The sequence below is a fragment of the Myotis daubentonii genome, chromosome 4, assembly GCF_963259705.1.
Source record: "Myotis daubentonii chromosome 4, mMyoDau2.1, whole genome shotgun sequence".
Classification (NCBI taxonomy): Eukaryota; Metazoa; Chordata; class Mammalia; order Chiroptera; family Vespertilionidae; genus Myotis; species Myotis daubentonii.
In genome coordinates, this window is record NC_081843.1 from 80,429,153 (window position 1) to 80,445,291 (window position 16,139).

At 41.5% G+C, this 16,139-nt stretch overlaps 1 protein-coding gene across 5 annotated transcripts in view; it reads right to left on the bottom strand.

Annotated features, from left to right (window-relative positions):
• Positions 1-16,139, bottom strand: part of PIK3R1 (phosphoinositide-3-kinase regulatory subunit 1) — an 84,075-nt gene that overhangs the window by 64,561 nt on the left and 3,375 nt on the right. For 3 of the 5 annotated variants that reach the window (XM_059694444.1, XM_059694443.1, XM_059694442.1), the window contains exon 2: positions 9,594-10,299. The exons of the other annotated variants lie outside the window; for them this stretch is intronic. In XM_059694444.1, coding sequence (XP_059550427.1) covers positions 9,594-9,927 — 334 coding nt within the window. In that variant the 5' untranslated portion in view covers positions 9,928-10,299. The remainder of the gene's footprint in view (positions 1-9,593; positions 10,300-16,139) is intronic. 5 annotated transcript variants of the gene reach the window in all.

A 16,139-nucleotide genomic window follows, 5' to 3' on the forward strand; every position in this document is an offset into this window, starting at 1 on the left:
ATGTTTAATGCAGTTTCCCAGTAGATTATCTTATTAACAACCTTAAGCAATTCTGAAAACTGCATTTCCCAAAACCTAGTCAAAGAGTGGAAACAATGCTGACTTTTCTTACTATCACATGGTAGCATGTGCTGAGTCTGAGGGCACTATGGTAGTTTGCCTCCTTAGGGTAAAGCTTTCAAGATGACGATGACCACCTCACAGTCCTACTGGCTTTACAATGTAACCTTGCCTGATGCCTATACTAATGTGTTATTTGAATACTTCTATCACATGTACTTGAAGAGGTGTGAAAAAAACAAAACTACAACCTGAGTAGACATATGTTACATTCATCACCCTCTACCTGCCTTGGAAAATTTAACAACAAAAAAACAAACCCCACTAGATAAATACTTAGGAACTCTGAGAGCATATTATGCCAACAAATTTAGTTATACCACACAGGTGCAGTACAAAGAAGACATTCCATGACTATCTTTAATTCGCTCATGGACTGCAATGCAATGTGTGAAACTGGAAGAGTCTCAAACCAATTTAGATGTCAGAAGCTGCTGAGAGCCCACCAACAAAGGGAGAGCATAAATTCTCACAGTGGTAAAATATATCATAAAATCATACAGTGTGTGTATCTGCAAATACTTGGTACCGATTTGGCACTTTCATTAGCAATAATCCCATGGATCAATCTCCAATCAGATCTTGCAATGAAGTCACGTGAGAGCATCTGCCCAACCATCCCAGCTTGTTTCTCTCTATAAAATCCCTATGCTGTAAAAAGGAAGGAACTCTTACCATTTGCAACGTCATGGATGGAACTGGAGAGAATTATGCTAAGTGAAATAAGCCAGTCAATAAAGGAAAAATACCACATGATCTCACTCATTCATGGATAATAGAGACCATTATAAACTTTTGAACAATAATAGATACAGAGGCAGAGCTGCCTCAAACAGATTGTCAAACTGCAGCGGGAAGGCCGGGGAGGGTTGGGGGGCAGGAGGTAGGGGGGTAAGAGATCAACTAAAGGACTTGTATGCATGCATATAAGCATAACCAATGGACATAAGACACTGGGTGATAGGGGAGGCTAGGGGACTGTCTAGGGCGGGGGGATAAAATGGATACATATGTAATACCCTTTGTAATACTTTAAGCAATTAAAAAAAAAAAGAAAGTAAAAAAAAATAAAATATGAACTTGATAATCAAAAAAAAAAAAAAATACTTGGTACCGATTTGGCACTTTCATTAGCAATAATCCCATGGATCAATCTCCAATCAGATCTTGCAATGAAGTCACGTGAGAGCATCTGCCCAACCATCCCAGCTTGTTTCTCTCTATAAAATCCCTCCCCCTCTGGCTTCAGGGTTGCATTACTGGGAAAACACTACTAGTGAGAACGTAAATTTTCTGGGGTTTGTTTCTCCAAGAATTCTATCAGTATAAATGGAGAAACTTTTGTTGATCATGTGTAAGAGGCTAAAGCAAAAATATAGCCAAAATTCAAGAGGCAGTAGCTACTTATTTTACAATTAGAGGACATTGGGATTAGAAGGGTTAAGGAATTTAAAGGAGGCAAAGCAGAATGCAATTTCTGACTCAAATAATATATCCCAGAGATTTATATTTCACAAATGCCAACATCTTTACTATCTTGGACATCAGATTTGATCATCAAATTACAAAGAGTTTCCTACAATACAGTAAAATAAACTCACACTTGGAACTTCAATATGCCTCAAACTATGACAGGACAGAAGAGCCTACAGGCATTGCGTAATACATGCTGACAATTGAGAATCGATTAATAAGTGAGCACACACACCTCCACGCAAGAAAGAGTCCAGAGAAGGTATTCCTGAAAACGATAGCCATACTTTAGGTGGCATAAAAACACTGGGAGAAAGTTCTGCATGAATAGTGAAACAAAGATCTGCTGCTTGTTTGTTGTAAACTGTTTTGATATTGAATGCTATAAACTCAATCAAGACCTCAAAACATCCTATATAATAAAAGGCTAATATGCAAATCAACCGAACGGCAGAACGACTGGTCGCTATGATGTGCACTGACCACCAGGGGGCAGATGCTCAATGCAGGAGCTGCCCCCTGGTGGTCAGTGTGCTCTCACAGGGGGAGCGCCACTAAGCCAGCAGCTGGGCTCACAGCTGGCAAGTGCAGCGGTAGTGGTGGGGGCCTCTCCCACCTCCGCGGCAGCGCCAAGGATGTCCGACTGCCACCTTAGGCCCACTCCCAACTGATGTACCATCAGTTGGAAATACCCTGAGGGCTCCCAGATTGTGAGAGGGTGCGGGCCGGGCTGAGGGACTCCCCCCCCCCCAACAACTGCACGGTTTTTGTGCATCAGGCCTCTAGTTTAGATATAATCCATCATGCAATTATGCTTCTCATTTCTAGCTATCACACCAACTTATTTTCTCCTATTTCGGCCTTCAAACCAACTTTATGTCTTTCCTCATGGAAATTTGTTAGCAACAAAGACACACATAAGGGACAGCCAGCTGTACTGCTGACATCTGTTTTCTTTTACTAAGAAAAACATGGATATGTAAATGGCATCATATTTATTCTTACTTGACAGAGGTACAAAATTCTCCCCTTTTGGATGTTACTTAGCAGATGTAAGCACCATTTGTTGTTGAATTTCAGAATTTCAAATGTTTATTTTCTTAAACTCAGACTTACTGGGAAAGTGCTTATTAATCAGAATTTCTCCTGTTTTAGACAAAGATGCATTCACTTAGAAATCAGAAAAGACTGACATCAAAGTTATCAAAGAATTTATTGAAACTAAGCTAAAAAGGAAACACTTTTAGCATATAGAGTTCTACTTTTACAACAAAGACAATTTTATTAGAGTATCAACACTAGCTTGGTTGTAGGTAAACAAAATAGATTCACACCACACTTACACAGCTCCTGTTGGAATCAGAGGTGTGAGGGCTCTACTTAGATTGTACAAATGTGGATATTGGACCCTGTACTCATTTTGGAAAGAGAACAGAGAATAAAATCCTAAAGCCAGCAGCCTTCATGAAAGTGTCTGAAGGTATGTCTCACTTAAATAAGAAAATACATAACTGTCGTACCACAAGCTGTGATTCTAAATGATATAGGTCATGGTGAGCTGGCAGAAAGTTTTTCAGCAAAAAAATGTCTCATCTATAACCCTGCACTTAATTGCTCCCAGGAATGCAGGAAAGAGAAAGCCAGGTCCTTCCCTGGAGGACCGAGGAAGGACGGAGGGGAGCTCCCTACCCATTTGGGACTGCTTGCTAGTTTCTAAGTGCTCAGGGCGGAACCTTCCTGCTACAAAGCAGCCAAAGTGAGACTTTCTCTTCTTGTCAATTTCTGTTTCAAATAACCCGCCTGGACATGCAAATTGTTCATCAAGGTTATGTCCCTGTCTCTTTCACACCTCTGTGAAAACAAAATAACTAAACCTAAAATTAACAGGGAAATGTCTTAAAAGTCAAGACTTTAGTAAAATAAATAAATAGATAGATAAATAAATGCTGGTTCTCATGAGAAGACCTGTGTAAGAACTGTATATTCCTCATGTAACTGTGGTCATCAGAGAAGAGGCTAGGCTCCTCTGATTTTATCAAAACTAATTATTACCTTTGCCTTCTCTAGATGGATTTACTCTTTAATCAATTACATTGTTACATCTTTTGGAAAGGTATTTCATTTTGAGCTGAAACAGAGGGAAAACACCTTTATATACCTGGGTGAAAGAACCCTGCGTTCTGATTCTGTTTTCTGGAGGCAGGGCTCAAAGGCCCCCATCTTCAAGTACCTGCCAGCAGCCGCGCTTTCTCACAGAAGCACAGTGGTCAGTCCAGAAGGGGCAGCCGGCACCAGTCAGCTGTCTTACCCCATCACTGGGGGCTTTAACAACACAGTCCCCCAACTTCTCAGCAGAGTCCCACGTAAATAGGAGAAAAAGTGAAGAAAGCTATGACAAGGCATATTCTGAACTAAACAGAACGCATAAAGGCAGGAGTTTGTGAGGCAAAGCAAATTACTTTCACAGAGACTATTTCTGTGAGGGACAGTGACACGTTATGACCGCGGGGCCCAGCAAAGGTGTGTAATTTGGGATCAGGTCGCTATCTTCCGTGACCTCTGTGCAGTGTCTTCAATTTATGTGATTTATTTCAGCCTTGCTTTCTAGATGGGGAATGACAACCATGGAGGGTCACTCAGATGCTGAGTGTGAAAAGGTGAAAATAGCATGGCGGGGGAAGCCATGAAAAGCAAACACAAATTGGAGGGAGGCTCTTTTACTGTTTAGGAAGAATTTTGATCAAAATTTAAGCTTTATATTTTATGTGTGAAACCTGGGACCCACCGTCAGAGTCAGAAGTGGGAGCTTGGGAGGATGGGGGATAGAAATGGTAATGAACTCAGATTCGTAAGTGACCTCTCAAGTTAGCCGATTTCAATGTTCTATACCAGTGGTCGGCAAACTGCAGCTCGCGAGCCACATGCGGCTCTTTGGCCCCTTGAGTGTGACTCTTCCTAAGCCATAGGAGTACCCTAGTTAAGTTAATAACAATGTACCTACCTATATAGTTTAAGTTTAAAAAATATGGCTCTGAAAAGAAATTTCAATCGTCGTACTGTTGATATTTGGCTCTGTTGACTGATGAGTTTGCCGACCACTGAGCTATACAAACTAACCTGGCCGCAGAATCTCACCAGTCTAAATAGTCTGCCTTCGCATGGCTTTAGTTAAAGGATCTCAAAATGCCGTCTTACGGAGCACCCCACTGGACAGCTTACTTATGAAAGGAAGACATACATTTTCTTTCCCCCATCTCTGAATCCCCACCTCCTTTAACTCACTTCCTTGTGTGTGAGAGGAAATAGGGGACCAGGGTTGAATGGGGTTGTGTGCACGGGAATAAAATGCCAGTGTCTGAGCAGCCTGATGTAGAAAGGGCTGGAGTATTTATTTGAATCGGATGTCTCTCCTAAGGGGCAGCAAACACCCATCAACATCCTTCACCTGCACAAAACATGGAAGAGGTTCTCCCCAAAGGCTGCGAAATGGGGCTTTTACTGGGTTGTGGGAGAATGAAATGTGACCCTCATGCAAAGGGAAGGAGATAAAAGGAGGGGAGAGAGGGCAGAAAACCTGTGCCTGGGGACACTCGCTGACCCTGACACGTGTTCGACTCATTTTAAGTGGCAGGCAGTAAGCACCATTGCTTAACACACTTTCCCATCAACAGAACTACCTGTCCTAACCATGAGATAGAAAAGTAACAGTTCTGGCCCTAGCTGGTTCAGCCCCGTGAACAGAGTGTCGGCCTGTAGACCAAAGGTCCCAGGTTGGATTCCACCAGTCAAGGGCATGTACCTTGGTTGCAGGCTCCTCCCCAGCCCGGGCCCTGGTCAGGGCTTGTGCAGGAGGCAACCAATCCACGTGTTTCTCTCTGTCTTTCCCTCTCTTCCCCTCTCCCTAAAAAAATCAATGAAAAAATATCCTCGGGTGAGGAGGGGAAAAAAAGGAAAAGGGAAAGGGGAAGGAAAAGGAAAAGGAAAAGCTCTGGAGACACAGCAGGCAACGGTCAAAGCCAAGGCTGCAAGATACCTCAGATGTGAATGATGCAAAGAACAAATAAACTGTGATTTCAAAAACAGGAATGGGCTGTCATAGGCCCATGAGCCTGCACATGACATACAACATATGTGGCTAATTTTAAGTCACATGGTCATGAAATAGTTAAATGCTGAGCTTACTAACAAGCATTTTATCCACTTGCAGAGAACCTACTGTATCGTTCTAGATACTTGGGATGATGGACAGACAACTGAGGTCCCTGCCCTCATGGAGCTTATAATCTACCACAGGGAACAGACAAGACACAATCAACATGTAAGTAAATTAAGAGTTTAGAGAATAAATGCTTTGCAAAAGCAGAGGACCCTTTGGTCCGCAGGCTGGCTCAGAAGGGCAGGCTGCTACGTGAATAAGGTGAGCAGAGCCAGCCACCACGAGAAGGATTTGAGCAAGGTGGGAGAGTAGACTGGGCAAAGGGATGCTTGAGGAAGAGTGTCCAAGCCCTGAGGTGGGAGGGGGCAGGAGAGGGCATCAGAGGGCAAACTGCCTCTCTTGAGTCTTGATTTCACCTTTCATCCATGCTTCATAGTACAAAATAGGGATGCAGTTCATGTTTATTTAATTATTTAAATTCCAATAAATATAAGATTACCCAATACACACAAGTTTAATCCAAACTATAGGCTAGGGCTTTGTAAGAAAACTGTACACAAAATGTATTGGTGGAACATACATTTTCCTGAGAGGAGCTGAATATCAGATTTTCAAAAGGGCTTTTTTTTAACCTTTTCCCCCCCTAAAAGTTACATATCACAGCTTTGTTTCCAGGAACATATAAGGAAAGTGGAAAAGCTGGTTCTATTACAATAGGAGGAATCCTTCACAAAGAGTCTACTTTTGGCCACAGTCTAATGACAACTTTCTTTTAAACACAGCAGGTGGCAAGCACAGGGTACAGGAGCATGTGATCGGCAGGCAGGCAGGTCAGAGCACCCTATTTCCCCCTTGCCCATCATGGGAGTGTGCAAAACTGCCCACAGGACACTATCTCAACAAGAAGGACCTGCATGAGACCTGAGACCTCAGGGGTCAATTCTAATAAAATAAAGGCAGTCAAACACGAAAAACAGGCTAAGTCACGGGGGCGGGGGGGGGGGGGAGTAAAAGGAAAAAGAAGACTCAAGAATTCAGTTACAATAAGAACTATCCTTTCCACCTTCACAGAACATTGTCACTGCAAAAGTTTTTCAAGCAAATACACGCTTAGGCAAAAGAAATCAGAGTCCCATAGCTTTTAACATCTAACTTTGTCTTACAACTACTTTCCATATCCATTGGACATGCAACTAGTAGGAGTTACTGAATTCTCATTTTATAGAAACTGCATTTATTTATTTATTTAAATTTTTATGTACTGATTTTTAGAGAGAAAGAGAAGAGGGAGAGAGGGGAGACAGGAGAAGAGAGAGAGTGAGAAACCAATTAGTTGTTCCACTTATTTATGCATTCATTGGTTGATTCTTGTATGTGCCCTGATGGGGGATCTAACCCACCACCTTGGAATATCCAGACTAAACTCTGACCAATGGAGTATTCAGCCAGAGCAGGAATCATAATTAACTGAGAATACAAGATTAACAGTCTAGAAATTCGAATGTTTAGTACTGCATTCCATGCCCAACCCCCAAAACACTGCCTTTTCAATCTCTCCATTATTCCCAATTTCTCATTTATATTCACACCTGTTCTTTCTAATACTTAAATGCATATTATCATGAGTCTCTTTCTTAAATTCTGCTAAAAATTTTCACTTTACATTTTTATGATTTAAAAAAATAAAAAAGCTGTTAAAATTTTCAATTGTCACCATATTACATGAGAAAGCATTATAAAAGAGCTTAGGACCTAAAAAGAGAAAAACATTTTTCTTAAAAGACTTGCTTTTTTGTATACTATATCCAGATAAAGTTACACCTGAAACAAATATCAAGTGCAATTTTGTTTAGAAATTACTTTTACAAAATCTTTTTGTCATTAATATTGACAAAATACCCCTTTCCACCTTTTAAATATTCTTTTCTAATCCAACTCAGATATTTTTATGGTTCTGTAATCTTTTTTAAAAAATCTATTTTTATTGATTTAAGAAAGGAAGGAAGAGGAGGAGAGAGAGAGAGAGAGAAACATCAGTGATGAAAGAGAATCATTGATCAGCTGCCTCCTGCACATCCCCCTCAAGAGGGATCAAGCTGCAACCTCGGCATGTGCCCTGACCCGAATCAAACTGTGACCTCCTGGTTCATAGGTCAATGCTCAACCACTGAGCCTGGTACAGCAGCTGGGCAGTCCAGTAATCTTTTGTATTCTGGGATAAATTAAATTGTTTTCTCTCTTGAATTAGCCTACTTATAAGGACCTGTTTCTAACTTATAAAACAAAAATTCAAATTAAAAATATGTAAATTGGTGGAAAAAACCAACTATTTATGGTGTTTGCCATACATAGTCTCAGAGAGAGAAAAAAGATTACACAGTAGGAAAAAAAAATGCTTGAAATTGACAAAGCAGATAACAGCAAAGCTGAGTAAAAGGCTTGCCTCTGTGTGAAACTGAAACAATCAAACAAATAAACAAATAAAACCCCTTAAATGAACAGCTGTGCACAGAGCTCCAATTCGGACCATCTCCAATAATCAATGAGAGGTTTCTGAATCAAGGTGGTTCAATACCTTTTATCAACACCATGGTGACAAAATTTGTGTGTCTAGATTTTGATTCACCTGAAAAATTAAGTCTTGGCTTTTGAAATGTATAGTAAAACATATTTAAACATATTTTACAATAAATATGGTGTAATGTTCATGAAACCAGTACCTCTTTTGGGTCAGGTGGGAGAGGGAAAAGGCATCCTTAGTAAGTTCTTTGACTTTTACAAAATATTCCCATCCTATTATTACTGTACACTAAAAGGCAGCTATTTACCCTTACACCCTGCTTCTTTATTCTCATTACCTCATTCATTTTTTGCTAAAACAAGGCACACCAAAGAAAGCATAACAGTATCAGAATCTCTTCCAGAAATACATTGCGATGCTGCAGCCAGTTCTATTGTAACCGCTGCCAACGAGTCCACCCATTCTAAGCATACCTTTCCATACCTATCCCAGTCTTGGGAAGGGAAAGAAAGATTACACAGCAGGAAAAAAATGCTTGAAATTTACCAATGAGGAAATGAATTGACAAAACTGATAATAGCAAAGCTGATTCAAAGGCCTGTCTCTGTGTTAAACTGAACAGAAACAAACAAAGCTCATACAAGGACCACCTCCAATAAACAATGAGTGGCTTTTGAATCAAGGTGGTTTCCATTTAGGAAAAGCACTCAGTGATCTTTTTTTCTCATGAAGGCCAAGTGCACTATAGGCACTCATGCTACAATCACATTGCCCACAGAGGAAGAGAACTCCCTCCACATCTAGGCTAACGACAGGATTGGGTTTCAGCTGCAGGCAGTGTTCCTGGAGAGGAAACCAGGAGGTAGACACAGGGTTATGAAAACAATGGTTTCTTCTCCCCTGAGTTCTGTGGTCATTTTATTACTCTCTACATTTTTTCCACACAAATCACATTAATGTTAAATATACTTACATTAGACTTACCCTCTATTTTCCTAAAATGATTTAGATATATAATAGCAATTATAAGAATAAGAAAGCAAAAAGTATTTAATTCAATGACAACTACAAAAGTAGTTCTTAAAAACACTCACTAAACAGGTTCTCAGATACCATCTCCCTATTTTATAACTAAACCCTCCACCCCACAAGCACAAACGTCTAGTCATGTGGTGACTGACCAAGCTTTTACACACCATATATAAATTCAGGTAAAGTTGCCGAAACGACTTCTGCCCAGAGCATTTCAACTCAACCCAAATGTAAAACTTCCCTTTTTAAAAAATAAAAAGAGTCATTTAAAAATCACTCATTAATACTGACCTTGCTGCTCAGTTTCTGCTTCAGTTTTCGAAGAGCCTGGTGCAACAGGAAGGGGTCGAGGTGGCCGGGGCTTTGGGGTGGGAGGTGAGATTTTTTTCCTCCCAATATATTCTACGTAAGTTCCTGGAAAGTCCCCTCTCTCCCCCGTGGTTTCATTATAGCCATTTAACCAGCCAATTTCTTCAGGCCTGGCTTCCTGTCCATCACTAAATCCAAGAGCTACTAAGGACCCTTTATTCACAGTCAATATGTCACCCAAGTGCAAGTCAATATCTTCTTCTCGTTCCTTTTTATAATCATAGAGTGCTCTGTACTGGTACCCCTCAGCACTCATGTTTGCAAATCTGTGACCATGCAACAGACGAATCTGGTTACACTGCAGTCTAATTTTATGTTTCTAAGGAAGGTGAGCTCAGAGAGTGTGTTAAGATTCCGAATATGTGTCCAGCAGAGGACAAAGGGCAACTCTCCAAAGGTTTAAGAGGAGAGGTGACTGTCCATCTGTCCTCCATCAACGGTGTGACTGAAGACAGGGCTCCACTTCCTCTGCAGGCCACAGTTCTCCCACTGGCTTCCTTTTCAGCAACTTGTCAACACTTGGACTCCAGGCTGACTCTCACAGCGAGGCCCAATCCTTTCTGACACTCTTGTCACACTGTCCATCTGTCGTCTGATTTTACTGCTGCGCTCCACACGCAAGCTTCACCTAGCAAAAGAAAAACAAGACTTAAGAATGAACATCACACTTGGCCATCTGTGTGAATTTGAATTTCTACTTCCATTCAACAAGTACTTAACCAATTTGGCAGATGTACATGGGCAGCGTGCTATTGCTGGACATGATATCCACAACAAAGATTAGGGAGACACTCCCTGCCTTCTAAGAGCACCAGGCAGGGCTGGAAGGGGTGTTGGCATGTGGCAATGTCTCAGAGATAAGACTGGTACACAAGGAACTGGTACACAATAACATGAGGTAAATGCCAAAAGACAGCAGCGACTAAACACTACAGAGTTCAAACGAGGGAGAGATAACATCTAACTGTAGGGATCTGAAGGCAGAATGAAATGTGTGGCATGGCCTAAGGTACAAATGTGACTAAGCAAGTATCATATTCTGGAAAGAGCCAGAACAGGGAGCCCAATCCGTCTGGAGGTAACGAGGGAGCATCGTTGACTTTTGAGAAAGCAGACTGCAGTCTAGTAGTATTGAGGATAGCAAGTAGAATTTAAGGCGTTAAGGAACTGAAGAGGAAGTAGAGACAGCTCCTGCAAATTATTCTATGAAGATAGCTTAGTGGAGGGAGAAATGGGAAATGAAAGCTTTCTTTCTTTTTTTTTTAACATAGTGGAGACAGAGAAATTAGAGAGCCAACGATTCTCTAAGTTAGTAAGTTAGCGTTGGATTGCCAATAGAATAGTGCACGCATGTGCACACTTAGCACTCCAATCATTTCTCATCGTTACCTTTATTATAAAGTCAAAGCAACCTAAAGGTTTCCGTTAAGCTGGCTGAACAATAAAGCAATAAAAACAATAGTCACACAATTTCGGTGTGCTATATCAAAGAGAGCTTGTACAAACTTTAGACAGTGTGGAACACTTCAGAAGTTTAATATTATAGGCACTCTTCAGTGTAAGCATCTTAAGAAGACAAATCTGATTACAGAGTAATTGTTATGCTGGCGTTCAGAAGTGTAAAGTATTCAACTTTACATGGCTAAAACCTCTTAGCTGTAATATAATAACACTCTTAGGAGAGTTACATATTAAAAGAAGCAAAAACAAACACTGGAAATGTTTGTGTAGCAAGAATATGAATTTTGGTTAGTATCATTCTGCTTTATATTTCAGTTGTCAGAGAAAAAAATGAAAGCAACCAGCAGAGAGGATGAAAAAATAAACTATATTATGTTTGGAGACAGCCTCTCCTTTTGCTAGATCTGGAATCAAATTAAATACTCACTGCATAAATTCACACAAAAATGTAGAACTAGCACATCTCATTTTTAGTACTAATGCACTCTGTACAAATGAGACACAGAACTCTAAAGAACATGAAAAAATTTACATGTCCCTAAATGCCTGGAAACCAGGCAATATGCCTAAGAATAATGTAATCCCTCCAAATCTGCCTTGCAATTTTTGTTAGCTTTTCCAGGCAATGCATGTCTTTTGGGGGGGGGGGGGGATTCCTCAACCAGTAGGCTGGTAGATCTTTCCTCCAGCTGCTGCTTATGGCTTCCTCTATTTCAACAACTCAGTGGGCCAGTTTGGTGAGATTCTTCACAGAATGGGAGCACAGTCCTCAGTGACCACCAGGCCCCTGCTCACCACATACCTATGTAGCTATCTATGCAAGTTCCTCGCCAGGGCACACTGTAGTAAGAAAGGCTCCATGAATACTCAAGGTATTACAAACCCGAAGAACTTGCTGGCTTTACTGAGGCCAGACTCTAGAGTAGCAATCTCTGCCATGTGTGCCAGAAACCTGTGTTTCTATTAATTCTTTGTCCCTCACCATTTGCAAAAAGAAGCTTACTGACTGTGTAAGATAAATCCTGTACAGCATGCTGGGCCCTCGTCTGAAAAAATGAACCCCAGATCTCCTATGACTATAGGATTGAAAGTACACCGTTGTATTAGAATGCACCATTCCTATCTTCTGGGACCCCATCATCAAGGCCAGGAAGATCAATCAAAACAATTCGAGATCAGCCATGATTCGGTGTCAATTAAGTGGTCAGAGAACAATGTTGTAAAAGAAAAGGGAGACCTGACTAGTCATTTGGGTGACGAATGTCTCGGGTCCTAGTGTGAGGTACACAGCATCCTTGGCTAAGAAGATGCAGGCTATTCTTTCCCCTCCAGGGCTTAATACATTAGAAGTTTATTTGTTGCTAATGAAACAACCTTGGCCATTATTCAAGTGTGCAGTCGCCAGGCCCATTTTAATAATTGTCACTGTTGTCCTGGTCAGCACAGTCATCACCTGACACGTACTGGAAGCTACGTGTGTTCTAACCGATTCAATCGTCTTCCTCCTCCTCCTGACCTAACGCTTGCGGGAGCTGTTCTGTCAACACTTAATATTTGTTGGGAGTTATATGTGTACTAACACATTCAATACAGACAATTAGCACATTCAAAGCAAGATAATCATAAGGCAGGTACTATCAATCATTCTCACTTTACATGGGAGAAACTGAGGTGCAAAAAGTTCAGTATCTTGGCCATGGTAACACCGAGCCATTGAAAGGAGGAAGCAGGATTCAGATCCAGGCAGTCTGCCAGAGCCACCACTTTTTACACCACTAGAACCTACTGCCCAAACTCAACTTGCTTCGATGCCTGAGTTATGTCCATGGGGTGACCGATGCAGATTCCTGCCCACCCGCTCTGACCTCCGCTTTGTACTCTCTGTAACAGCAGCCTTACCGAGTGTTTGTGGCTCTTTCACAAACGCACCTGCACAAAGAGAAGCCATTCTAACTCAGAGCAGCTCCGTCAAGTCCAAGACCAGGCATCTAGGACCATGCAAATTTCCTTCCAAAGAGACTTCACTGAAATGAATCCTTGCCAAAGAAGTCCACAAACTAGTGAATAAAAGAATACTGGACACATCACTTCTGGAAGGCTGCTCACTTCTGCTCTAGTACGTGTGCTTAAGCTTCTGCCACCTGTATCCCTCTTGGCATCTATGTCCCCTACCCCCAACCCCTTCCATAGCTACCCAGGCTCCTTATTGCACACTTTGTAAAAACTCAGCTCCTCCTTAGGGAGAAGTGAAGTATTAACCCACAGTCACAAGGGCTATCACATCTAGAGGACTGACAAGTTCTCTTTTCTCTCAGCAAGAATGCAGAAAACTCAGAAGCCTGAGGCACTGGCAGTGTCTATCTGAACCTCCTGAGATCAATGGAGCCCAAACTATTCAGATCCACAGGCTATATGCTGCCCAGATTCACAAGATTTTGCTTCCAGTGTCTGGCTACATACATCTGTCCATTGAGCTATTTCCACCCAGCACGGTGTAAAGATTTTTATATGTGGATAATATCGACCATCCATTAAGTTAATGTTTTCAAATAACCAAGAGTGTTATGATATCTAGTCTCCAAGTTAGTTACTATTGTTGCTGGAACAAAAGGTACAAAGGAATCCTATGAACAAATAACAAATTAACTCACTTATATAACATCATATGAACAGTTCAAAATTTCCTTAAAGGGAATGATTTCGCTCCATTCTTTCAACCATTTTAAAGACGACTCAAAATACTGTTAATTGGAAGTATATTTCCTCTCTCTGCTAAGATACTGAGCAATTCTCATTCTCTTCCTCAAAATAAATGTTGTTTCTGATGCCTGACAAGCACCCATGACTTCTTAATGTACAACTGCTTGGAAGTAAAATTTTAATTTAACCTTCTAACCTGCAGGCATTTTGGCAAAGAACTTTCCTTTGAAAAGTCCTCTGACTTTGTTGACTTACTCCCCCCCTTTTACAAAGGGCAAGGATTTAGCAAACTTGGTGAGAGGTAAAGGATATTTTTAAGTCACTTTAAATAAATCAAGACTATATCCTGATCATATGATTCTACCCTGTGATAAAATTAGCAACCTTGCACTGGGTCCCAGCACAAAACTGGTTCTGCAATCCAGATGCAAGGGCTATAGAGGGGTTCCTGGGCCCCAGTCCTTACCTCCCTGCATCCTCAGTGTGCTCGCTCTGAGTCTAGGGCAAGCTCCCCACCTAAATTCACAGTCTTTAAAAAAAAAAAAAAAATCATTATTTAAAAATCTTTTCACTTTTCAGGTATGTTCTGGAAATCATGAAAATCGAACTGAACAAAAGTTAAAATGTCCTAGTAAACACAATGCAGTTCAACTTAAAATGATGCACTCAGGATAAATTTTATATCAACTAAAACAAAATAAAAATGATGGGATCAAATTAATCTGGGAGTCGCAGTCATCAAATATCTCCATTCATTTTCAAACCAACCAGAATGTACTTCCTGCTGCCAGGCTCAGGGCTGAGCTTGTACTGTGGGAAAGCAGAGTGTCTAGGGCAGGACTCCCTGACTACAAGCCCGTGGGGGGGCGGGGGGCGTGCAGAACAAGCCCAGGTGAAACTACAAGGAAGGACAAGGAGGCAGGATTCTCCAGAAAGCACAGTGATGCCTGGTGCCACAGTACTGCAGGAGGGCAGAGGAGAGCGTGACCAGTCCCAGCTGGAGACAATTCCAGGCTCAGAGGTCATCACCTGGGGTCAAGGAGAAAGGATGATGCAGGCACCACACCAAGGCTTCCTTGGGCCTGAGAAACACCCTGTTACCCAGAAATGGGCATAGGGCTGAACTGTTCTGCTTCTCTGCATCATCACTGAAGAGAGGCCCTGAGGAGGCGCCCTGGGATGAGAGGGCTGAAGTAGACAATCCAAAGCCCCTCCTCTTGTTAAAATACAATGCTGTTTTGTAAAACTCTTAACAAGAAGGTTAGTATAAGCACTAAGCTTCAGACTCAGCAGCTGTCCCTATCAGTGCCTAGATTTTAAACTTGGGCAAGTTAATTAAACCTCTGAGTGTCTCTCACAAGTTTAGCATCTGTGAGAAAAATACAAAAAAGCAAATCTACAGCTCATAGGGTTATTATGAGGATTAGATTATATGGCACATATAAAGCACTGAGCTCCATGATTGATAATTAGAGCTTAACTATTAACACCAACACAGTGCTTACGATGGGTCAGGCTCAGTTCTCAGTTTTGCATATATCAACCCATTTAATCCTTATAGCCACCCTAGGTACAATGATTATCCCCATTTCACAGATGAGAAAAGCAGAGAGATTAATTTACCAGAAGCGACATGGCTAGTAAATTGCAACTATGGTTTTGTTAATATTGTTACTACTATTAGTATTGAATGACACTGCCATTTATGCAATTCACATTTAAAAGAGGAATTTTCTTTTGTATTGCCTCTAAATACTGAAAACTGTTCTAAATGAATTGTGAAGCCAGCCAAAATAAAACTCTCGGCTGTCCCCTTAACTCCTTTCCAGAGTAAAGAGACAGATAAAGGCTGCAGGCAGACTTTGCCCATCTCTCCCTATCTGAGGTAGAGGGTGGCTTTGCAGAGGTCAGGGCAAAGGAGACTCAGGAGGCAGCAAGGGTGTGTGAGAGTGTCTGTCAGGTAGGACAATACTAGGCTCCCTAGGTGCTCTCAAAAAGAAAGGATGAAAGCACAAATGCTGACAGTTCAAATGTTACAGCCCCAGCTCTTCAGGCTGAGCTTTGAGTCTAGACCACTGGGGGTCCAGTGAGGAGGCCAAGGGCATGGCACAATGGCCCAGGTGCCTCGCTTTTATTAAAGTACTCCACCCACTGGTGGGCTCTCCTTCCATTTTGGCCAGACTCGTGACCTGAAGGGGGTGGGGGAGGGGTGTTCATTAACCTGAAAACTATTTTGACTACAGGTGCCTGTGGATATGCATTTGATTTACTTTAAGAAAAACAATGGTGGGAAGATAAACTATCCAG